The sequence below is a fragment of the Condylura cristata genome, unplaced genomic scaffold, assembly GCF_000260355.1.
Source record: "Condylura cristata isolate star-nosed mole 26May11 unplaced genomic scaffold, ConCri1.0 scaffold00002, whole genome shotgun sequence".
In the NCBI taxonomy this organism is placed as follows: domain Eukaryota; kingdom Metazoa; phylum Chordata; class Mammalia; order Eulipotyphla; family Talpidae; genus Condylura; species Condylura cristata.
This window is the reverse complement of record NW_004567103.1, coordinates 17,870,884-17,897,222: the sequence shown is the minus strand read 5'-3', so window position 1 is coordinate 17,897,222 and position 26,339 is coordinate 17,870,884. Positions and strand designations below refer to the sequence as shown.

The window sequence follows — 26,339 nt, the reverse complement described above, 5'->3', positions numbered from 1 at the left end:
GCTATCACAAATAATGCTGTGATGAATATAAGAATGTAGCTTAAAGATCCTGATTTTACTTCCTTTGGGTGTGTATTGCTAGAAGCAGAATTTCTGGAACATGTGTTAGTCATATTTTTAATTACGCAAAGTTGCTCCATACTGCTCTTTGTAGTTCCTACAACAATATTTCCACCAACAGTCCACCAAGTACCACAATTTCTAATAACATGATACATCTTTTTGTTTTTAATTCTGAAGTGTCACTGCTTTACATCCCTATTTACTATTTTCAAGTATGGGATCTCCCTCAAGTGTAGTAAGCAGAGCACAGCGACCACAAAAGCACCCTTCATTCTCCACTGTCCTCCCTTCCCTCTCTCCTTTCCACTGTGGATGTTTCACTGTGTTGGGAAAAAACATAACTGAAATAAAACACACCCTACTGAACGGAAGAAAATACTAAACATCAAATATCTGACAAGGGACTGATAGCAAAAATCTAGATACAGCTCATAGAACTGTCCATTTTTTTGGCAGACATTTTTTTTTGCTTTTGTTACTGGGTTTTTTGAGTGACATATTTTTTTTTTTCAAAGATTTATTTGTACATACAGAACCAGGGTACAGGCGAGAGGCTCAGGGGCGGCAAGAGGCTTCACCAGAGACAGAGTGGGGAGCAGAACAGGCAGATCGACGAAGTACACTGCTGAGGGGAGCAGCGGGTGGGTCAAGAGAGGTCTGCCGCGCCATGTGGTCACCTCCGGGGCAGGTAGGTATCGAACACATGCGGAAGTGGCTTTAGCTTCTCAGTGCAGTGCTGTAACCCGCTGCGCCACCAGGGAGGAACTTGAGTGACATATTTATATATTAACTCATATTTGTCACATGATATGCAAGTATTTCCAATACTCTAGAGACTGGCTTTTCATTTGGGCTCAGATAGTTTCTAACCCTGCAAATGATTTCAACAGCTCAATAGTTGGAATTTTATTCAACTTTCAGGATATTCACATATTCTGTGAAAATGGGGTAGTTATTCTTTATGGGGTGGTTGTAAAGATTAAACTTAAGGCCCTCGCTGGTGGCGCAGAGGGTTAAAGCACAGCACTAAGAAGCTAAAGCCACTTCAGCATGAGTTCGACACCCCACCCCACCCCGACCCATGAGGTGACCCACATGGCACGGCAGACCTCTCCTGACCCACCCGCTACTCCCCTCAGCAGTGTACTTCACTGATCTGCCTGTTCTGCTCCCCACTCTGTCTCTGGTGAATCCTCTCACTGCCCCTGCACCTCTGGCTTGTACCCAAGTTCCTCATACATAAACAAATAAATCTTAAAAAAAAAAAAAATTAAACTACAAAAACTGAGAAATTCTCATCCTTTTTTTGCCTTTTAACTGATATATCACAGCCATCTAAAAATCAGTAGCCATAGACAGATTATTTAATAAATTATGTTGATCAATATCTTAATCATTCAAAGATTAAAAAATGTAGATATGCTATATCAAAACTTCCAGATAAAACATTTCAACACTCGGCCCTCCCTGGTGGCGCAGCAGGTTAAAGCACAACACTGAGAATCTAAAGCCGCTTCCACATGAGTTCGATCCCCGCCTGCCCTGGAGGTGACCACAGGGCACGGCAGACCTCTCCTGACCCGCCCGCTGCTCCCCTCAGCAGTAGACTTCGTCGATCTGCCTGTTCTGCTCCCCACTCTTACTCTGGTGAATCCTCTCACCCTCCGCATCTCTGGCCTGTACCCCAGTTCTGTATGAATAAATAAATAAATTTTTAAAAAATAAAAAATAAATAAAAAACATTTCAACACTTTTAAACTTAAAGAAAAAAGGACTGTCTAAAAGACTATGCAAAGAATATAAACATAAAAGGAAAATAATAAACTGTGCACTTAATTATATAAGAACTTAAAAATGTTCATTAAAATATAAGTTTAAAAACAACCTCTAGACAGAAATTTATACATAGTACATTTCCAATAAACTTAATGTGCTTTATTTGTGAAGACTACTTCAGATTTCACAATACCAAATCACAAATTGAAAATGGATAAAGCTTATGACTAAGTAATTTATGAGAAGACATGTAAATGATCAGTCAACATATGAAATTTACACTACAAAAGTATAAATTTAAAAGATATCTTTTTCAAATTTCATAACACCGGCATCTTACATCATGGCTAATATAATGTTATCAAGAATGGTGGAAAATATGTCAACCCACACACCATTTTGGACAAGTTTAAAATGACCAAGTATTTTTGAGATCTATTAAGGTGATATTTAATATTTTTTAACACATAACATCATTTATAAAGATATTTCACCTCAAACACTTAAGCCTAAGAAAATATTTTTTAAAATATATGATATTAGAACTTACGGACACTTGTTCATTAAAATATTTCTTTATAAAAACATTCTGTTATTCAAAAAAATGAATTAGATCATTTTTACTAGTTCTTTAGCATTACTAGCTCATAGCATTATCACTGGCGATATTAAAAACAAAAAATAAATTATCATTAATTTGATAACTATTCATTAAATATTTTATATAAGTTTTTTTAAGAAAGGAAGAATTCTATGTATTGCTATGAAAGATGTTCATAATCCAGGAAGTAAAGGAATGCATAACTGACTAGAATTTAAGTACACATCATATAATAATCCTATTTATGTATGAAAATACATGTTTATACCTATATACTATATATCCACACCAATAACTATATATATTTTATAAGGTTATATTATTTTATTTATTATTTTAAAAAAGTTATGCATACTGCAGCTAGGGAATAGGCTAGATTTATGGGAGTTGGGACTGGGGGGCGGTTTGAGAGGATTCAATAGAGAAAGAGTGAGGAGCAGAACTAGAAGTGACTAAAATACACTGTTGAGGAGAGCAGCAGGCAAGACAGGAGAGGTCTTGTGCCATGTGGGTCAGCTCCCTGGCCGGGGATCAAACTCATGTTGCAGTGGATGCTGATAGCCTCATTGCGCAGAGACATAGCCCTTGCTCTATAAAGGCACCATTATTAAGAATCTTATATTTCCATTTTAAAAAATAATTTATGAATAATATCACTTGTTTATAATGGGTTAAAGTGTATAGATACACATGTTTTTTATGTTAAGATAAGAAATATTTAAGTTTAAATATAATTACAATTCTGAGACTTGGTATAATATTTATCTTCTCTTATAATTCAACGTAAGTCTGTGCTTAAATATTTTAGGAGACTTCAAATACCTTTATATAATTACCCTAAAAATTCCAACCAGAATTGCCAATTCATCCTTTCTATAACCATATAAATAAAGGAGGCAGAAATGTTTTATCTTTGCATATTCTTGAGTTTACCTCATTTTCAATCTCTTAAAACCATAAAGTCTACTTTTAAATTTTTTATTTGAGAGATGAGGATTTCTCAAGCCACTCTCATCCTTTAAAAACGAGATAAAGCTTTTTGTTGTTGTTGTCACTACTGTTTTAAATCATTTGAACTTCAAAAATCTAACACATCAAGACTTCTGATTTACATCACCAAATTAATTCTTGGATTTAAATCAGAGTATCTCATAGCAGCTTCGTATATTTGGGATGTATTTGCATGTATTCATGTGTGGATGACTGCTTGGTAGCAAAAAAAGTGTGTGTGCTCATGTATAACTGGTATGTGTATGGTTTATTGAAAGAATGACTAAAAGTACAATATTTATAGAGCATTTAACTGAAGCACATACTTAATTTCTTTCCCTTTTGCAGAGAGCTGTGGATGATAAAGAGGCTTAATCATTTGTGAGCTACCATGGCAGCCGGTGTAAACATTAGCAGCAGCACCTGAGGTCAAGTTAATAGGATCATTTCATTTCTGTAAATAGGATCCAATGTACCTTGCAAATGAAATTCAAATTTTGACAAAAGGATTTATGCCAAAAAAATTTCAAAGATTTTAAAAATGAAAAACAATATGCTGAATATTACACCATCATAGCACAAAACGATCTTTCTCCTAAAGGCTTCATTTCTTCCCCAAATTGCAAAGTCAACTATGAGTGTACAAAATGGGAAAATGTGTTCATAATCTGAAAAGTGGCATAACTTGATCTAGCTTCCATGATGATGAAAGTGGAAGAATGTATTTGATTTTTAATATTATAATTTATTATTATCATTTACTTTCTTTTGGTCACTTAAAAAGATTAGAAGTCTTCAAGAGGAATGAGTAATCACAAGTTTTTTTTCCTATCTTGACTTTTTATATTTAATTTATTTCTGTATTTTTACTTTCCTTTTTGCTTTTTTAATTTAGGTGTATAAAATATAAACCCAGTACAATTGTTTGTGGAATATGTAGGGTGACTATATGTTTCAAAGAGAAATATTTTTCTCTGATTAATTTTTTCACTGGAATTTTTCTTCAGTGTTAAATTTTATATTTGAAAAGTGATGGCACTAATGTATGGTTTGTGTTTTGTTTTGCTTATGTATTTTTAAGTATAAGAAAAGGAGATTGCAAGCTTGACCTAGGGAATTATTCATAAATGAATATGGAAGATCCTATTTCACTTTCAAGAATACTACACTCTTTGGGGCATGTACATACAAACATATAGTAACATAGGGTAAAGTTATTATGTGTTAGAAAAATAGAAAATTAAGCATTCTGTTGGGAGTAGAAGGGTGTAAAACTAAGGAAATTACCCAGGTATAACAGAATAAATCTCATTCAATATGAACATGCATTTTGATACATAATAAAATGTATTTCTAGATTATGAAACAGAAAAAAATGTTTTATGAACTTAAGGGCATTAAAATTAAGAATATCATGTTGCAATAGAACTTTTTCTGAAAAATATTTATAAAGATCCCAAACAGCTAAAATGTAATTGAGCTTCCTATAAATTACAACTTATATGTCATGAAATTTGCTAGTCTGGGCTGTCTAACAGTTTTTAAAGATGAGATAGTGTATTTAAGTACTTTAACTCACTGACAGCTTAGTAAACATAAGTCATAATGGCTTCTTAAAATTTGTATTTTTTGAAAAAAGTGCTCTACTGTTCATTCACATAAACAAAAGTCAATCCGTTCATCATCAACATGTATACACTTGTTTATCTGGAGAGATCAAAACAGTAAGAGCACATCCCAAGAACAAAATCTTTATGAAGGGATGCAGCTTTATTCTTAAATGGCCCAAAGTAGAAAAGGAAAACATGTTGACAGTTTCTATGTTGTGACATCCAAGTAATGTACTTACTACAGTTTTCAGCTTTCCTATTGTCCCGGATCACTATTCTTTGGTTGATAGTACTGAAGAGCGTTGTCCAGTTAATAGTATGATAATAACACAGGTTACTGTTGTCAGTAATATAGATGTTTCCTGCACTGATTTCCTTCAGCGACTGGAATTGTAGAGAAGTGATGCCTTGTTGCTTGAGAATAAGCAAGGAAAGGCCACTAAAGAGAGAGGAGAGGGATATCAAACAACAATAAAAATTTTCTGGCCATGAAATGCATGATTAAAATAAAATAGGGATGCTATATCTAAATCAAAAATAGGCTAAGATCATAAACATATTTGAGACAATAAAATTGTGGCCTGAATACTACTACTTTACATGGTATATACACTGACAGTTTTAAAAGTAATCACTTGGCACCTAAGAGGACAAATGTTCATTTTTAGATGTATGAATATTAATGATATATACTACCCTTGCCTACATATTTACCCCTGGCATAAATGTACACAGCCTATTCTGCATCCCCCTGAATCTTAAATTCCCCAGAGATGAAAATCTGCATTAACATTAAATAATTAAAAAAATTACAGAAGGAATGACCTTAATTCCATTTCAACCACTTAGTAAATCAGAAATGGGTCAGTCTAGGGTGTAAATATTGCAGAAAAATAATGATCAATAATTTTATTTAATCTGTATCTCAGAAACCAAAGCAATGTAACTGTAACCATTGAAGGATATAAATGTTAGGATAGGGGATATTAAAAAATTAAAGAGAGTATGATATTAAACTAAAACTTTAAAAAAATAAGGCTTCGAAAATTGGGGAAAGCATCTCTTAAAGTTAAATAACAACTACTCTGTGGAAGTAAGTTATTATTTCAGGAAAATGTTTTTGATCAACATAGTCCATATTTTGTAATTAAAAATCACCTTTCCGCTGTATAAAGTATAGTTCTGTTTTCACATTTTAACCATTTAGGGAATATTATTTTACATTTTGAAGATCAAAGTTGTTTCCTGTTACTTCAGTTATAGGAAAGTTATAAAAGGCCAAATATACATCTATATTTTGATTATTAAAATCAAAGTTTCTAGAATGATAGATGTTTTGCAGTTAATATTCAGAATAGTTCCTTATGTAATACTTATAAATGAACACAAACACACACATACTATACACACACACACACACATATAATTTATGTGTATGTGTATATACTCAATTGACTTTCATTCATTCTCTCAAGTCATGGTTTCAATCATGAGCTGCTGATTCTGTAGTAAGCATAGTGCCTTGAGAGTTTTCTAACATTTTATTCAGTGGACAATAACTGTTGACTGCACATAACACTTGAGATGATAGAATCACTTTGCTGTTTTTTTTTATTAGCACATTTCCTTATTATATTTATAAAGCCCCTTAAGATAGAATGTTTTAGAAGCAACATTCAGTGGGCTTTCTGTGAAATATTATACATGAGATAACAGCCTTAGTTTTCAACATTTTTAATGTTTAAGTAGAAAAAAAATCAATCCAAATCTCCTTATGTAGATTAACTTTTAAATTTTGATAAGAATTTTCTGCAGATAAAATTTAAATAAAAGCAGTTTGTTTTACTACATTAGAATCCTAGAACATCATCCTTTGAGTCCTGACTTTTCTATCATTAGCCATTACTATATGTAGGGTTGTGGCTCAATGCTGAAACATCATCCCTGTAACAGAACCACCTTCTGCTGAAACAGTATTTATGTCTCACACACCATACACCACAACCATTGCCAAGTTATCCAACAGTAGTTTCTTAATAATGATAACATGTGATCAAGAGGTTAAATTTTATGATGTTATGTATTCCAGATACCCAATATTATTTTTAGCAATCAATGGTGGAAAATCAAACCACGTATGCTGTACATTTTACAGCACAATCAGGAATATTTTTCATGGACTTTACCTTGGAGAATTAAAAGTAGAAATCCAGTATTTCCAGAATAAGTATTTCCAGAGTATGTAAATCACTGAGATTGGTAGTACTCCCAGAATAAGTAATCACTGAGAATGACAATTTTGACATAGTGTATATTCTTGAAATCTGAAGAGCTGAAACTTTGAACATCTACACATACCTATAGAGCACTCTGCCGCCAATGGTCACCAAGTTAGAAAAAACACTGAAATCTGTCATGTTGGGGGGCCACGATTGTATATTCAAAAAGCCTATAAAATATAATGCCAGGAAAATATTTCAGAATATCATTGTGTTAGTAGTAGTTCTAAATACTGATTATTCTTAAAACATGATGAAAATATAAAGAATGAGAAATACAGTGATATTTTTTCCTGTTTTTAAAACACTTTATTCCGTGTTTTTGCTTTCATGACTGAGTGTTGTAACCACAGCTTCTGGGCTATAAACCTCAATAGATAATGAATCTAAAAAATAATGAGCATTTAGAATCCAACCTTCTCAGATATGGAATCATAAAATTTTATTTTTTATTGTTTAATTATTTTTTAAGATTTCTAAGAGAACAGGCAGATCTACTGAAATACACTACTGAGGCGAGCAGTAGACAAGACAGGAAAGGTCTGTGCCATATGGATCAGCTCCCTGGCCAGCCAGGGATGGAACTCATATAACAGTGGCTGGTGATACCTTGATTGCACTGAGACTTTAACCCCTGCATCACCAAGGAGGCCCTGGAATCATAAAACTTTATATGTCACAGATTTAGATGATTCTTAACTTAATATTCTTTTAAAAGTAAAAATGGTTAGTATAAATAGGATCAAAAATCATTTCAATTTCTCTGAAATCCTTTACCACTTAAAGCTCATATTTATGATGGATTACCTGTCTCTCCCTCTATCTATTTATGATGATTACCATTCTTTCTCTATGCATCCATCTAAGAAATTCATCTCCAATCTCAAGATATTTATATAATTCATCCTTTTCATTTGCTTTTATATTCTTTTATAGCAAATCTATGTTTGGTTTAAACCTGTGGGCCCAAAATCACCTGCTGCAACAATGAACATGCTAAGTGCTCAAAAAATATGTACTAAGTGATGTTTACATGTTACCATGCTCAATAGTCCTTTTTGTTAAAAAAAAAGTGAATAAAAGGAGCTCGCTGGTGGCACAGCGGGTTACAGCACAACACAGCACTAAGAAGCCACTTCAGCATGAGTTCGGGCCTCGCACAGGAGGTGATCCACATGGCATGGCAGACCTCTCCTGACCTGCCCGCTGATGCCCTCAGCAGTGTACTTGTCAGTCTGCCTGTTCTGTTCCTGCTGTCTCTGCTGAATCCTCTCACTACCCCTGCACCTCTGGCCTGTACCCCAGCTCTGACAAATAAATAAATCTTAAAAAAAAAAAAAAAGGAAATAAACACTTGTTCAAGGAAAAGCTCACACTTCCAAAAAAGCAGTGTCATCAAATTGTAAGGTAATCTGTTTTTAAATTCCACTGTCTTTCAAAATGTGCACAATTAAGGAATGTGGCTGTAGAACTATAACTCTATGTTATATCATGTGTTATAAAAATACAACCTCAAAACATCCCATTAAAAATAAATACAGAGAACAATTACATACATTTTTTAAATTAAAATTTGCTTTGACAAGTTGCTGGTTTTAATATTAGGTTATACTTTCAAGAAAACACTAAAACCCATGCTGATACTAATTCAATTGCACTTCTAACAATTACCTGTTATCTCTCTGACTGTCCGAAAAACATTCAGTTTCTCTGGGTCTATAGCTTCAATTGCATTGTAAGGATCCCTAGAAAATCCAAAAGAGAAACAGCCAAAATAAAGCACAGAAAATATGAGGTACATGACAATATTGGTTCCATTCAAAATGAAATTTAATTAGCAAAAATTTTTAAGGTGCTTTGTTTATAGAGTTGTCTACACTTGATACAGAAGTGGAGTAGAAGGTTCAGTGAGGGAATTTTTGATGACAGAGAATATAAAGGCTATTTTATACACCTGAAAGAATAGTCTAGTTTGGCTATCACAAATTAATCCCCAAATATCCACTTATGGACATTTTATTTTGGCTTTAAAACTTTATTTATAATTGGGAAAATATGATATGCAAATAAATTATGCTATCATGAGAATAGCTTTCTTTTGGGCACTTCAAAGCTTTCTAAATTGCTAGTAACAACACCTATAATTTTATGAGAAGTATAAAAAGAAACATGCAGAAATCAAATTGTTCTTTTTTCTACATCTTCACATTTATGTACTAGTCAATTTTTGTAATATTCATAATGGTATATGAAAGTGACACTTTATATGCATTATTTAGAGAAATCTGGTCCCTACCTGGTTTATTTATAACCATTTTTATAACACAGAACTATTTGCTTCCATAGATACGAATCACACTAACATTTGAAAATAAAAGTTAAAAAAATTAATAATACTTAAAATGTGTTGCAAATGTTGAAGCTTCACATATATCTTTTAAAATGTAGATGTATTTTTGGCTCTGTTGCACAATGGATAGCGCACTGGACTTCTAAAGGATAGCGCACTGGACTTCTAAAGTATCGACATATTTTTATTTAATGTTATGGGCATATAATCGCTCTGTCTTTACAAAAAGTGAACATAAAATACCATTAAAGTTACATATTGACTGAATTTTTCAAAGGTTTTAATCTTAGTAAAGATTGATACATGTGGCAGAAGCTTGATAGCACTGTGTCTTTAACCCCTGCACCACCAGGGAGGTCCCAATTTCAGTTTTTTAAGGAATACATAGTATTTATATTTTATTGCTTCAAAAGATATTTTGCGCTCTCCTGGCCAAGCAGAGTCCTCATGTTAATATAAACTTTTCAGGAAAAAAACAACAAATGATTCATTGGGCACTTTTCTAAGCAAGACTAAACGTTATAAGAACTATAAACTGAGAATTGTAAGAAGCATGTATCCATCTATATTGATCAATAGAGTTTCTCTATTGAGTATTGTTGCTTTACCAATGTTTCTTCAATAAACATATTTTTCATATGGGGAATTGATTCTAGAATGTGATAATCCACTGGATATACTCTTAATTGGGCTACCAATCAGTGTGCTCCACAATTCACTGACTGATAGGTCAATGGCTTACATATGAAGATCTAGTCTGAACCCCATGGTATTCATTCATGCTAAATTCAGGATTTTGAAAGGACTGTATTAGGTGAAATAACTGAAGTCTAGCACTACCTTGCACTGACTTTGTCAAGCTGCTTTATCAGCATCATTCTTCTATATTGTAAGCTATCCCATGTCTAAAAATAGTAATCATCAATTGATTAAATTACAATTTCAAACACAGAAGTGAGTCACACAGAATACTACTAGTTCAACAACAAAATATTATAGAAGACTCAAACAGTGGGTATTGATGCAATTGAAGTAAACTACAAACAAATTTCCCTGTAACTCATATATAATTAAGATTTTCCTCATTGTGATATGATTATTGTTCAAAAGAAAAAGTGTAAATTAAATTTTCTGGCAAACTTACTGAATTTATAACTGAAGACATATAGAATGAATATGTTTCTGTTGAGTACAGAAGGAATTAAGTTCACTATTGGGAAAGTTTTGGTAGATACTGTGTTTTTATGTGACAATATTTTTTATGCAGAAGATACAGCAGCTCTACATTAACATACTTTCAACATCTATTCTTTATTGACAAGCTGTATAGATAGAACAAATCTGGACATGTATCAAATATCCTGATTGAATTGACAAACACTAAAAATTCAGGTCTACGCAATAATGTGATAATTTCAAATCTTTATTCATGTTTCCAGGAATAAAATGAATTCTTGACTGTTCACCTGAAGACCAATAAACAAAAAACATTTTATATATTTAATTTTACAGAGTTTTGACTCTGAAAATAAATTGACAGAGTCCCAACTTACTAATGCCAAAGCATCTCTAGGGAATTTCCTCCTACAACTATGTGAAAACAGGATCCTTTAAATAGACAACTTTTCTAGCTAAAATCAGAATCATGCCAAACAACATTATCCCACCTTGTCTTTATCTTTGATGTTTTGAAATAAAGTTCAGAATAAAATTTTCACAATTCCGCTGAAATCATGTTTTGTTTCAGTAAGCCCATCATCTCCTTTCCATCACCTATCATCATTGCAGTTTATCATCTAAGTCCATTCTTGTCTTTGTCTCCTTATGGTGCATCATGGACACATTTATTTGGTGAGCATTGTGTTACTCAAAGCAGACACACAAGAAGTCCCAGATCTGACAAGACACTGGAGGGGGATATTCCTATGAATAACCCTAAACATTGAGTTTTGCCTGTGGTTCCCATTCTAAATAAGGAAATAAGTCTGCCTTGTCTATTTCTGGCAATGGTGTTATTATGCTATAAATGGAACATGCCATTTAGCTTTGTTGAGTGCACTGATATGTTGTCTTTAACTGACAAGTTGACTATTTTTGCAATGACTTGTATTTGAAAAACAGAAAAAAACTCCACTTAATTACAAATTTTGCCTTTTTTAGCTTAAAGAAAAACCTAAGTTTTAGTGACGCCATATAGCCATTGAAAACTAGTTAGTAGAAAATTGAAGGTATTGGTATAAATCTTGGTAAAATGTTTCTTTAATATACTAGCTATTTTCTGTTTATAATACTCTGTATTATTTACCTTTAAAATTGATCTCTTGCTCAGTGAAATAAGTCAGAAGGAAAAGAAAATATTAGATGTCTTCACTTATTGGAAGAATATAGGGATCAGGTGAAATAAGGGATCAGGTGAAAAATAACAATAAAAAACACAAGACAAAACACAAACAGACAACTCTATGTTAGAGACATTCTTCAGGGGAGGGGGATTAAAAATTGAAAACACAAGTGAATTGGAGGTGAAAATTCTATGGCAACTACACCTGAGAATAGAAAGCAAACATTGCACAGAAATGGACAGTGATATAAACTATATATAAATACATAAATTATTAAAAAATTGGAACTCTCCATATATACACACAAACACTATATATATATATATATATGTATGTATGTATGTATGTATGTATGTATATGAATACTAACCCATTGATTATAGTATTGCTTTCTAAAAGTGAAAGGGAAATATTACAGAAATGTTTCCTGATGTCATAAAACAAAGAGCAGAAAATTATCATATTTCATGTATACATTTTTCCTGGAAAATATTTTAGAAATTTACTTGAGAGGCAATAGTATTAATTATAAAGCCAATAACAAATGTCTTGTTTATGTGCTATCATTAGGGCAATACAGAACACTAAAGATTAAGAGGCCAATATTGCTAGATCAGATATGTTGTGAGTACATGCTATTACAGTGGTTGACATAGGCCAATATTATAAGCTACATTTTAAAGTAAAGAAATTCTTTTATGCCATAAGACAAAGTAATTTATCTGAATGAAAAGAAACACTTTGCTTTATTTCTCTTGCTGTTCCTACTTAGGCATATTTATTCATAAAGATTTGAATTATTTTACTTCTAAAAAAGATGTGATATATGTTTAGAGTAAGATTTTGAATTGAAATATGTAAGTGATTGTTTCAAAGTATAGCCTGTAGCACTAATATTTAGAAATTAAGTAGTGATATAGGCAAATGATAAAATATAAAGTAAAAATGTTGACATTTTTATTGATGCTGAAATAACTCAAATTTGGTTGTTTTCCCAGTTAAAATCAGCAGGTGGTTCTTTAATGAAGGAGCCCAGAGAATAGTATTTTTTTATTGTCAAATGAATTAATTTAATAGATCTCTTACAATAGTACTAACTTCCCAACTTAAGAAAATGGTACATCTGGGCAAAGAGAATTTCTGAAAGCTCAACAGAGTTTCAACTTACTGACCTATTTTTCCAGATACATTTTTAAAGGAGCATAAGTTGTCTTGGTACTAATTCATTGTAACCTTGAATGAAATTCCCCCACTCACTCATATGTTTAGGGGATTGATCCCCTAAACATAACCTAAAAATATGCTAAACTTATTGAAATTTGTGTATTTAAGGTGTCTTTACAATACATTTTAGCTTATATCAAATTTTTGCAAATCTAAGTGGTAATCAAACATAATCTGGATTCACAGCCAAACTTTGATTAACTATCACTGCTGGTTAAACTCTGCTATTTGAATTTTTACAAGAGCATTAATATAGGTCAGACTTTTCTAGGCCAAAATAATTAAACACATAAAGCATAAGACTCTTACATGCACAATGAATATATACACAGATGTGTACATGTAAGTTGTATACCTTTATAATTATGTACAAATGAAACTTACATAATGTTATAATGAAATGTTACTTCTACTTCAATACATTAAAAAAAAAAGAATCTCTTAAGCTCTCTCTAAATGTTTTATTTTTCTAGAAAAATTTAATACTAACCCATGAATACCAGTGACAAGGAAGATCAAATTTCCATTGATTTTGGTGCAGTTTATAAATTTGTCAATGTTACTGGAATCCACGGTCTGAGCTGACATCAACGATCCTGTGCCAATGCCATCACAAGCTGCAGAAACAAGAGTCACAGCCACAGTCAAGATTTTTTTTACTCCACAAGTCATTGCATTTTCATTAAAAAATGACAATATTTTTTATTCTAAAATAAAAAAATTCTTATAAGAAATCAAGTGCTTTCTAACATATGAAATAATCATTCATTCATGCAACATTTGCTAGCAAACCTGCTTTTTAATATAATCCCCTGCATTATTTTAGTGATCATTATTCATTGTAAGAATTATATTTTACATCTAGACTCAGCATATACACACAACAAATATATAACTCAATCTTTCATCAATCAATATGTCCTCTTAGTAAATAAATCACCTATTTTCTAAAACATCCTACATTATTATTTTTAACATTTGTTAACTGTTGGTCATTTTAGCAGAATAATACCATAGCCTTATTGTCGTCTATAACCTGTGGTTACGAAAACACTAATCCTTCTAAGGATGGATATTAAAGAGAATACTAATAATGTGAGTTGTAAACAGAATGGAGACATTTAAATATTTATATTTAAATGAGTATTACCTATGCTTTCTGAACTCTAGTTTAAAGAAATACATGTATAAAAGAGAAATTTGGGGGTGTATATATAAAAGTAAGCCTGAAGTTTACCTTTTCATATTTTGGGAGACTAAATATTCAGAAAAATTATATAGTACTTTTTTCCTGCTTAATTTCACTTTCATTCTAGTGGAGAATTTTAGCACAAAGAATGTCCTTCTTACTAAATTATGTAACATGAATTATATGCAACATTTACTTACCACCTATTAGAAACTTATTTATCATTTCATATATCATAGTACTAAAAATATTTGCTACCTGGGAAGTAACTTACGTTGCTTGTCTCCTTGAATCCCCTTTTTACACATTTCATGTGATCATGCAGACAGTGGTAGCAATTCATATTTGCCTTCATGTTATGGTGATCAAGTGCCTACTTTTTTAGCATCTAATTTCTAAGATTTGCTAATATAGAATATTCAGAAAATTTATACTGTACTTTTGTCTGCTTAATATCAGTATCATTTAGTGAGAAATTTTAGCTCAAAAGAATGTCTTTGTTACTAAATTCTGTAACATGAATTATATTTAACATTTACTTAACCCCTATTATAAACTTACTTGTCATTTCATATATCAAAATAAATTCTGAGTTTTATTTGAATCAGTTTCATATATATCATTAAAAAAAAGCTTTCTATTAAGACAGTTGATACTGTAGATGACTTTGCTAAGTCATGGAAAGGTTTGGTCGTAGTAGTTGTGTGTTCTAAGAGCCCAATTTAGTCAACCCAGTAAAAGTGAACAGAATACCTTAGTGCAGAGCCCTGCCAAAAATAACCCTAGCTATTACTCACCTTTTGGGCAAATGTCAGTGCAAGGTTTACACATTTTAATACCATTTTCTTCTATTTCCATTTTGGAACTAGGGCAGGCACGCACACAAGAACTGGAATCAACCACAAAGTTATCTGATAAAAAAAGGCAAAATTAGCAAAACTTTTATTGTCCAGCAACTAAGTTTAAAAGAAGTTATTTTAGGGTCTGAACATGAATACCAGCACTGATGGTATATATGTATCTTTCACTAAAAGAATTCTTTAGGCCCTCCCTGGTTGCACAGCGGGTTAACACACAGCACTAAGAAACTAAAGCCACTTCTACATGAGTTTGATCCCTGCCTGCCCTGGAGGTGATCCACATGGTACGGCAGATCTCTTCTGTCTCACCCGCTGCTCCCCTCAGCAGTGTACTTCATTGGCCTGTTCTGCTCCCCACTCTGTCTCTGCTGAATCCTCTCACCGCCCCTGCACCTCTGGCTGTACCCCAGTTCTGAATGCATAAAAAAAAATCTTAGGCCCTCCCTGGTGGCGCACCTGGTTAAAGCACTGCATTAAGAAGCTTAAGCCACTTCCCCATGAGTTCGATCCTCGCCTGCCCTGGAGGTGACCGCATGGTGCAGCAGACCTCTCCTGGCCCGCCCGCTGCTCCCCTCAGCAGTGTACTTCGTCGATCTGCCTGTTCTGCTCCCCTCTCTGTCTCTGGTGAATTCTCTCACCCTCTGCATCTCTGGCCTGTACCCCTGTTCTGTATGAATAAATAAATAAATCTTTAAATAAATAAATAAATCTTAAAAAAATAATAATTCTTTATCTAAATATCTCAGCCTGAAATATAATTTTCACAGATCCACATTCAGATCCAAGGGTAGCGTGTGTTAACAACTTATACTTGCTTGACTAGACTCCACATCCCGAATTGCCCTGAAGAGAGAGTGAATTCTTTTATAGACTCAGGAAACTACATGACATTTAGTTTGTGTTTTTCAATAGTTCCACTTCATTTCATGTCATGATGCAAGTTTGAAGTCTAAAAATATTTCAAGTTACATGAAGCACAAATGAAGCTGAAGTTAACTGCCTTGGATCGAAGAGTGCACTTCAGATCTAGGAGGAAATGTCTAGAATGTAGTCTGTCTTTCAACAGCATGCCACAGAACCAACCCATAGCTTTATAGGAAAAATGCAATGAAATGTTAAAAATTAAGACGTTAGCAATGTTATCCTAAATAAACCTGGAACATCATCAATGACCTGATTTATTGGGGAAATATTTGTTTAGAAGTCCATCTGGAATAATCCAGGACCTTCTGTTTCCCAACAAAGAACAAATTATTACATGTAGAGTCTTCTATATTAAAAATAAAGCATGGTATTTGCTAAGTCACTTTGGGTTTTGGAGATAGCAATTTCTGTGTCTGGGAATACTGCTTCTGACTCAATATTCCATGACATGAATATTTACTGGCTTAAAATACCTTAGAGCAGGAAAGGATATGACACAGGCTTCAAATTGGGGTGCAGTAAACCTGATACTTGTGACATAAAACCCAAGTCTATGGGTTTTATACAATAACCATATACAATATTAGAAGTATCTATGATGGGGAAAATGTACCACTGGAATTATGGTAAGTACCAAGTGGAAACATGTCAGGGACCTTTAGGATTCCAGAGCTAAGTCATAATACCATCTGCAGCACTTACACAGCTTTGGCACATTTCTGGATCCAGGTAGACTTATAGGACCTACCACAGATATTTATTGACTGACCTTGAGACAGATTTTCCCATCATGAAAAAAAAAATATTTTGTTAGAGCCAGGCATCATAATATTGGTTAGTTCCAATAGCAATTCATAATAATATTAAAGTGGTATATTTGGAAATGCAAGGAAGCAGAGACAGTGAATTGTAAAGTGAGCTGTTCAGACCCCCATGTCATCTACCTTTATGCCGGCATCTTTCACTCAGCTTATACCTGCTACTACTGCAAAGAGACTAAGAGAGGGTATTTATGACAATGTCCAGTGATGACCTAAATAGTTTGATATATAGTTTTAAGTTTAAAATATATGGTAGATGCCCTGCAGCTGCACTCAGGGGTGTAAAGACAGAAGTAAGGATAAACCCTAATAATAGGCATGTTTCTGGGTAATGCAATTGATCATTCAGTTTGTTTGCAAGTGGCCTGAGCTTAGAATATAAATGGACTTGTGAACAGTATAGCTTTGCCTAGGAGAAAAAAAAAATGCCAGAAAATAGGGGATTGACTGGATGCTGAGATGGAGACAGATGCAAAAATTCATGTGTGTGGACACAAAGTGTGATGATCTTTGTATCACAAATTAACATCCACCAGAGGAATAGATAACAAATTGGTACTTTCTTGAGACTACACTGTAGTCTAATTCTACCTTCCCTTCCAGATGTTAATTCTGAATAGACTTCTCAAAAATCTAAGCTTTGTCTCTGAGGTCTTGCAAAAGAGAAATATACTACATGGTAAGTAACTATCTGTTCTGGAAGGTATAGATATGCCCTCTTATTTAAATATTTATACACATTTAAAGCAATTCATATCAAATACAGTCATAGGGATTTTAAATATTCTGTTGTTAGATTCAGCTTTTACAGCCAAATTAGTTTTTGAACTATATAGGTGGATATTTGTCTAAGAAAAGGAAATATTCATCATTTATCCCAAACTACAATACTTTCTGTTCTGCAAGTGTGACAGATGATAAGATACATGATCACTTTAGAGAAGACATGATATTACATCAAAAACATAAGTTGGGATATAAAAGTGCTGAAGACAGAAATTTTGAACCATTACTAAATACAGAAATTTTATTTATTTATTTATTTATTCATTCATTCATTCATTTATTTATTTAATTTATGCATACAGAACCAGGGTACAGGCCAGAGGCGCAGGGATGGTGAGAGGAGTCACCAGAGTGACGAAGTACACTGCTTAGGGGAGCAACAGGTGAGACAGAGGAGATCGGCCACACCATGTGGATAACCTCAGGGGCTGGAATTGAAGCCCCTGAGGAAGTGGAAGCGGCCAGCTTCACAGTGCTGTACTTTAACCTGTTATGCCACCAGGGAAGGCCCAGATACTGACATTTTTTAAACTAGTTTATAATTTGATAACCCTAAACTAATCCAAAAAAGGAAGATTGTGAGTTACCATATCTAAATTAATTCAACAGGTAAATCACAATCTTAGTGTCCATTTACTTAGTGCAACTCAGTTCAGAGTTTGATGAGCCACTCCAAAGAGTAAGTTAATGAAAGGGAATCTTCTGGAACCCAACCCCTAGGCTTAAACCAAAAGGGGAATAGGAGAATATAAGGGAATAAAGTGGGGGAAACACTCAAATCTTAAAAAAAAAAAAAAAAAGCAAAGCTTTTATAGCTTTTGCAAGGGAAAGTACCATAATTTTAGTATGGGAGAATAGGTGGATTATTTGTCTAAAAAAAAGAAATGTTCATCATTTACCCCAAACTACAATACTTTCTATTTTGTAAGTGTGGCAGATGATAGGGTACATGATCACATTTGAGAAGACACGATATTACATCAAAAACCTAAGTTTGGATATGAAAGTGCTGAAGACAGAAAACCTCCACTGTTCTAGAGGAGTGTAGCTGTGAATTTAAAATGGCAATCGAGAGATAAATTACCTTTAAATAAGTATATCTGCAAACCCATATTGATTTATATATTTTCACATACAATATACAAATAGGTATATAACAACCATAATTATTAATATGGTTATATAATTATTAATATATAACCATCAATTAATATAAAATTGATGAGGATTATTGTTTTCCAGGACATGGTTTTACGTCAATCCCTCTGATCCTTATTCCCTGGCCCTTTGATTCTTATAACCCTGGGAGAAAGAAGAGACATAACTGGCATCCCTATCTTAAAGAGGAGAAGGTACTATAAACCAGACATTTTATCAGGGTGGAAAGGGGAATAGGGTCAAAACTGGGATGTGAAGAGCGCACAGGACGATGATGATGGAACATGGGTGGATTGGTGATGGGAAGTTCACGGGGATTACAACTGAGATGAAAAACTGTTCAAACTGAAGAAAGATGTAAATAAACAAATAAAATTAGGCCCTGCCTTGTGGCTCAGCAGGTTAAAGCATAGCACTAAGAAGCTAAAGGCACTACCGCATGAGTTTGATCCCCGCCTGCCCTGGAAGTGACCCACATGGCGGGGCAGACCTCTCCTGGGCCCCCCCACTGCTCCCCTCAGCAGTGTACTTTGTCAGTCTGCCTGTTCTGCTCCCCACTCTGCCTCTGGTGAATCCTCTCACCACCCCTGCACCTTTGGCCTGTGCGCCAGTTCTGTATGCATAAATAAATAAATAAAATTTTAAAAAGAGAAGGCAGACAACTAAACAGCTCATTTACAATCACAGCACTAATAAGTGGGTAGAATCAGGACCCCCACAGCCATTTCTAGCCCATGGCCCTTATATTTACTACTCCAGCATAAGCAGAAAGTAGACAAAAATCATATTATCTGCATGTTGCAAATTGTAAACTCTTCTTCCTTTAAATGACCATGGACAAATGCTTTTTTCTCAATCTTTCCAACAGGCAAAATATTAAAGAATTGTCCATTGGGCACTCCAAAAACAAACAAACAAAACAACAAAACAAAAAAACAAAAAAACACCTACTTCTTGGAGCAAATAGCAAGATGTCTATTTTACTGAATATTTAAAGTTAGGCTGCTCTCATTGCTTCTTTGATTTTTTTTTCTTTTATTGCAGCTACACTGACTTACAGTACCACACAGGACTCAAAGATACAGGATTGCACCAATTTAGAGGTGTGTTACCACATCTCACCTGCCACCACAAAATCCATCCTAGTCCACTGGGCCCCCAGACTCCTTTGTGCTCCCCTCCTCCTCTGGTAGAGATTCTTTACTGTGAATCTCTGGGTGAGTCATCAATTTGGTAAGATCCCCTTAGCATCCCTAGAAATCTACTGTTCTTGTTTAAGACTAGATTTAATACTTAAGTATTAATACTAGATATTCTACTCTAAATAAGTAAACAGAAATAATTTTAGATATCTCTTCTTTATTAGAAGCAGAGCTTATTTATTTTACAGTTTGCTATCAACGAACTATTCACTTTTCTGAGAAACTGCATAATGTCAAAAATTGTTTCAGTATAGTGGAACTAATGAGTCCATAAGACAATGACACTGAGTGCCTCCATGGTGGTGCAAGGGGTTAAGTCTGAGCACTCTGAATATTTTGGCAGCCACAGCAAGAGTTCGATTCCTGGACAGGGAGGTGACCCATATGGCGTAGCAGACCTCTTCTCTCTCACCCTCTGCTCCCCTTAGCAGCGTACTTCAGTCAGTCAGCCTGTTCTGCTCACTCTGTCTCTGGTGAATCCTCTCTAACCGCCCCACCACCACCACACCTCTGGCCTGCACCCCAACTCTTCTATGCAGAAATAAATAACTAAACAAAAAAGAAGGCAATGACACTGAAATCTAACAACAAACACACCAATTCTTTACTGAGACTTTAAACTAATAATTTTAATGTTTAAATATTAATATTTGTGATACGGCAGTGATAGCAGCCATATACATAGGAATTCATAATACTGATGCATTTCAAACTAAAATTAATTTATATGCAACTCCTTTGTTTTTAAACAAATTAAACTAATTCAAGTTCCACTGAACAAGGTTATTAGTCTGTTACTTACGTGGGCATTTCTTGACACAGAAGGCGCCGTATGTGTACTTAGCATTGAAGTTATGTTCCAATTGAAAGGTGGTTGGGTTGTAGACGAAAGTTTGGGGACACTGTGTAACGCAAGCTCCACTGTCATTGAAATTCATACAGGCCTGCAATGTAGCAAACATCACTTTCATTCAAAGATAACCTTCACTGTTTGTTAAAAGATCCCTGCTACAAAAATTGCTTCACTTAGCATTCTATGTTCATTTATGCCAACTTCATGGAAAAACAGCAAATTTGGAATTTATAGATGTTTGTGTTTATTTTTTTCAATGTAGATTTGCTTTTGACATAAAATTCTACAATTGTTTTTCCAAAGTTAGTAAATATACTATTTAGAATTCTTTGCTTCAGGTTCAATCACTCATTTATTTGATAAACATTGAGCATCTCATTGAGTTAGATCTAGCTGATGCCAGAGTTTTAAAATAGACATTGCTTTTGCTTTCATGGTATTAGTGGGAGAAATAAAACCATCTATCTCTCTGGATGTTCAAATTGTGTAGTATATACACACCAACTTCTAAACTGAGAATTGGTACATCCAGGTAATAGTGAAAGATCATTATAGCTCACACTTATTTATATAGAACCTTGGAGTCTGTTACTGATAACTAAAATCCCCACTTGTACATGCCAGACTTTGGTTAAAGCTGGTGCTTGGAAAGTTCAGAGCCTTACAGAAGCACAATCATGACACTACATGGTGAGAACACACGATGATGGTCATTTACTCTGGCAGGATATAGCAATGAGTAAATGTAGTATTTCTGTCATCAAAATTTGCCAAATTAGCTAGAGTGAGCCCATAATGAAATAGCATGATGCCACTTCTTGTGCTATCTTTTACATAATGACACAGCACTTTGGTAAAGCTACTAAGTTCAGTAAAACAATTCATTTCTGCTTACTTACACATCTGTATTGGGATCTCAATTTTTTACATTTTCAAAATTTTTAATTAAGTTATTACCACCTGAGAGTTAGGCCATAGGTATAAGTACATAAAAATATGATGAACAAAGTCAAAGTAATTATCTTAATTAAAATATTAAACCTCAATAAATAAACATTTTTTAAAATATTAAATGTTCATAGCAATAATTTAGGGTATGGATGAAAAGTTTCATTTTACATTTTGTCATAAATTGTATGTGTGTGGTTATTAAGAAGCATTAATTTATGTTGTTTCCTCAAAACATTTTCTTCATCAATTGTTGTTTTGGTAAGTACTTTATCATAAACATGACAATTTCCTGAAGATGGTCTACGAGATGCATAATTAGAACAAGACTCATTGATGATACATTACTCACTAAGTTGACACTTCCCAGGAAGAGTCTATTAAAAACCAATCAAGAAAATGATGTAAGTTTTAACTTATGACTATAAAACGTCATGTGTCCTCATAATTGCTTCTATAACATGCTTGGTGCAGTGTCCTGCACAGATTGCTTAAGAAAAAGGGGCATATATGAGCAGACAGAATCAAACAGATTTACCTTCAGACTGCATAGACGCTACAATATAACCTACACACAGGCTTCAAACAGGCAGTCTTGAACATATTCTACCAAATGCCAAATTGGAGTCACTAGACAATTCCATACGCGTAGTGAAATGAGAATTCTGAAGCTCACTGATGCTTAACATGATGATGGGGGAAGGGTAGAGACAAATTTGTAAGTAAAAGTTATGACTGTTGTGGGTATCCACCGATGTCATTGTTTGGGAATTACCATGACAAAGGTTCAGTGTGCTCAAACCAAGTTTACATCTCATGATGGGGAAAGCAAGGAAAGGAGGCTCAGTTTAAAATCTGCGGAGCTCAGGTGGGAAACTATGGTAATAAGAACTGAGGGGGGCAGTTTATATTGTGAGAATACAAACATGTAAAATAATGGTACCTTACTGAAAAAAATAATTTAATAATTATTTTTTTAAAAAAGACCTGAGCCACTCCCTTAAATTTTTAGTATTTTGCCTTTCTTCTCTTCAGCCACCCTTTCTCACTCTGTAAAACATACTTTTGCTTCACAATCAAATTAGGCTAAATAAAGGAAGTTTTTTAGAACATTAAGCAAACGAAGAAAGTACTGCCTATGTCATGAGATGTAATTTGCAAAAAAAAATGTTCTCATATATTATGATGTGTGTCTAGATATATCACTATCTGTATCTGTCGATATGTATATTATAAATTTATATGTGATCTGTAAAGGTATGTGTGAATATCTATATCTACCTATATATATAGATTCTTAAGCACTTTCAAGGGAAAAAGTAAGTTTCAGGGTTCATTTTCAGCAGCAAAAGCAATTTCCTATTTCATGACTTTTAGTTTACAATGAAACTAATCTTCTGTTGTACATGTATATGAAGTTGTGTTAACTGTAGTTCACAGAATTGTTAATATGTATAGAGAAGAAAAAGCTGTATCAGAATGTCAAAATATAATTAAAAGTGTCCCCCAACAAGTTTAAGTTAATGTGAAGGAAGTTAAAGTGTTTTCTAAAATAAAAATCACACAGAGCAGCATACAAACTGCTTTAAGCAATTTGCAAATCTTATAAATTTTTAATTTTAACTTGCAAGCAATATAAACTGAAAATAGTTGAATTCATAGGTTTACCTACTTAAAATTTACATTCCAGAACAAAACTAGCTTTGCCCATTGACAAAACTCAGCAATGCAAAAACACAAGAAGGTAATCACTGTAAATTCTGCCAGAATGTGATTAGTCTTTGAAATGATATCTCAGTACCTTCCCCTTCACAGTCTCCAGTATCCGTTAAATTATATCAGAAAGACATAATTCAGTTAGTAGAAATGAACAATTCTAGATAATCAGTAGACACCCAGGGAGGGAATGGCTTCTAGGAAAGGGGACATCGATCTCATTCTTAAACCAAAAATGGGAAATGTGATCTTATTTTAATAAGATGTTAAAAATTACATGTGCCTGAGTCAAACTGGGAGAAGAGAGAGCAGGAGGAAAGTAACAGTAAAAACCTGCAGACATACAAAGCAGTCGGTGTCCTTGGGTCCTGAGCAGCCTCCAGCGCATTCTCGGTGACAGCAGTCACTAACGTAGGGTCCGTAGCACCTGCCATCACACTGCTCAGCACACACCGTCCTTGTCACTGCAGAAGACAGAGGGAGCCCAGATCAAAGTCTGCCACTAGGGACATTCCTAAGGTTATTTAGACTAGCTGAGAACAGCAGAGTAACGGAGTGGTTATTACTCAGCACACAGATTGACTCAATTCAGCAAACATTTATAAGGTGAAGTGTGAAACTAGATCAAAGTTACTATACAAAATGCTCAAAATTAAAACATAAATTTATTTTATACTCTTTCTTGTTCCTACCATGCTTTACAAAAATCATACAACTCAACAAGCAAGAATCAATTTTGAAATAAATGAATGAAGCACTTTGGTGTGTTAGAAAGATGGAGATGAAAGGGAAGCCAATTCACAATGTTGATGCTAAGGTCTTAAGACAGAAAGTGTTCCCAGGCATAACTCTAAGATTTTTAACTGACAACACAAAAAGGAAACATATTTTCTTTCTTTCTTTTTCTTTTTTAAAGATATATTTATTTGCGCTTACAGAACTGGGATATAGGCAGAGGTGTGGTGGGTGAGAGGAGTCACCAGAGTCAGAGTGGGGAGCAGAACAGGCAGATCTACTGGAATACACTGCTGAGAGGAGAAGTGGATGGGTCAGGAGAGGTCTGCTATGCCATGTGGGTCAGCTCCCTGACGGGGGATCAAACTCTTGCTGCACTGGCTTTAGAGAGCTCCATAATGCAGTGCTTTAACCCACAGTGCCACCAGGGGGAGTCTCAAAATATATTATCTAATGATTCACATTGTATTTTATATGATTTCTATCAGAGAGATGGACAGAGAGACTGATAATAATATCAAAAATTTACATTCCTGAGTTTTAAGAAATTTCTACCAAGAGTACTTATAAAAATGACCTGTGCAAGGAACAGAGAGAGGACGGAGGGAGGGTGGGAGGGGTGAGGGCAGGGAAGGGAAAGAGGGAAGGATGGAAGCAACATCAATATCTAAAACATATAAAGAACTCTAGAACACAACAAAACACAACCAACCAAGCCAATAAAATTGAGCAGAGTATTTGAACAGATTCTTCTCCAGTAGACAGTCAGATTGGTAACAAAGTCATCTAAAACTGCTAAATTTCATGTATTATTAGGGAAATGCAAATCAAAAGCACAATGACATATGATATGACCCCTATGAAAATGGCAAATATCAAAAAGACTAGCAACAAGGACATGATGAGAAAGGAATTCACGCATTTGGGGGAATGTAAATTAGCGAGCTCCCTTAGAAAATGGTATGGCTATTCTTTAAAAAATTAAAAATGGAAGGAACATATGATTGATTGATTGATTGATTGATTGATTGCCTAGAAGAACTGAGATGTAGGCCAGCAGTGAGAGGGTGAGTATTTAACAGAGATAGAGTAGGGAGCAGAAAAGGAGGATCTACTAAACACACTGCTGAGGGGAGCAGCTGGCAAGACAGGAGGAGAGAAGAGGTGTGCCACATCACAAGTGGGTCAGCTCCCCGTCTGGAGCTCGAACTCATTCTGCAGCTTTGACAACATTAACTCTTAAATCTCATGGCACTAAGGAGGCCCTGGAAGTGTCATGTGATTTAAAAATACCTCCCTTAGTTTGTTTATCTGAAGATTTCAGAAACACTAATACAAAATACTTTTTCTTTCTTATGTCCGTAATAACTAATAACTAAGACAGAAACAACCAAAATGTTCAAGGAAAAGATGGATGTATGGATAAAGAAGTTGCACATATGCTCAATGGAATACTATCCACATATCAAAAAAAAAAGAAAGAAAGAAATCTTGCTTTTTTGAAACAGCATGGATGAAACTTGAGGTGGTTATGTTAAATTAAGTAAGTCAGAAAGTGAAAGACAACTATCAATGGTTTCTTTCATATTTGGAGTATAAATAACCCAAGGAAATGAAAGAAAAAAATCACACAAAAAAAAACAATTTAGTTTTATATTCTCTGAAAATATAGTATGTACGAGACAAGAGGGTGAGTGTAGAAGAAAAAGGCTCGGGTGGGGATGAAAGAGAAAGGTACAAAGGACTTCATTTGCATAGCAGGAAGGATATTATAACTTTGACAGTTGGTGAAGGGAGTTTACACACCCAGAGAAAGATTATCTACCCTACTTTTCATAACTTATATAACTTAATGGAAACTAATACAATTTTATTTTTGAAAAAAGAAACATGTTTGCTTGACAGATGATAA

The 26,339-nt window shown here is 34.1% G+C and overlaps 1 protein-coding gene across 4 annotated transcripts in view; it reads right to left on the bottom strand.

Annotated features, from left to right (window-relative positions):
• ERBB4 (erb-b2 receptor tyrosine kinase 4) overlaps positions 1–26,339 on the bottom strand; it is a 942,163-nt gene that overhangs the window by 255,752 nt on the left and 660,072 nt on the right. For all 4 annotated transcript variants that reach the window (XM_004674330.2, XM_004674332.2, XM_004674329.2 and 1 more), the window contains exons 6-12: positions 24,038–24,156; positions 20,978–21,119; positions 15,222–15,335; positions 13,726–13,852; positions 8,991–9,064; positions 7,399–7,489; positions 5,280–5,479 (exon numbers count right to left, since the gene is read on the bottom strand). In XM_004674330.2, coding sequence (XP_004674387.1) covers positions 5,280–5,479; positions 7,399–7,489; positions 8,991–9,064; positions 13,726–13,852; positions 15,222–15,335; positions 20,978–21,119; positions 24,038–24,156 — 867 coding nt within the window. The remainder of the gene's footprint in view (positions 1–5,279; positions 5,480–7,398; positions 7,490–8,990; positions 9,065–13,725; positions 13,853–15,221; positions 15,336–20,977; positions 21,120–24,037; positions 24,157–26,339) is intronic.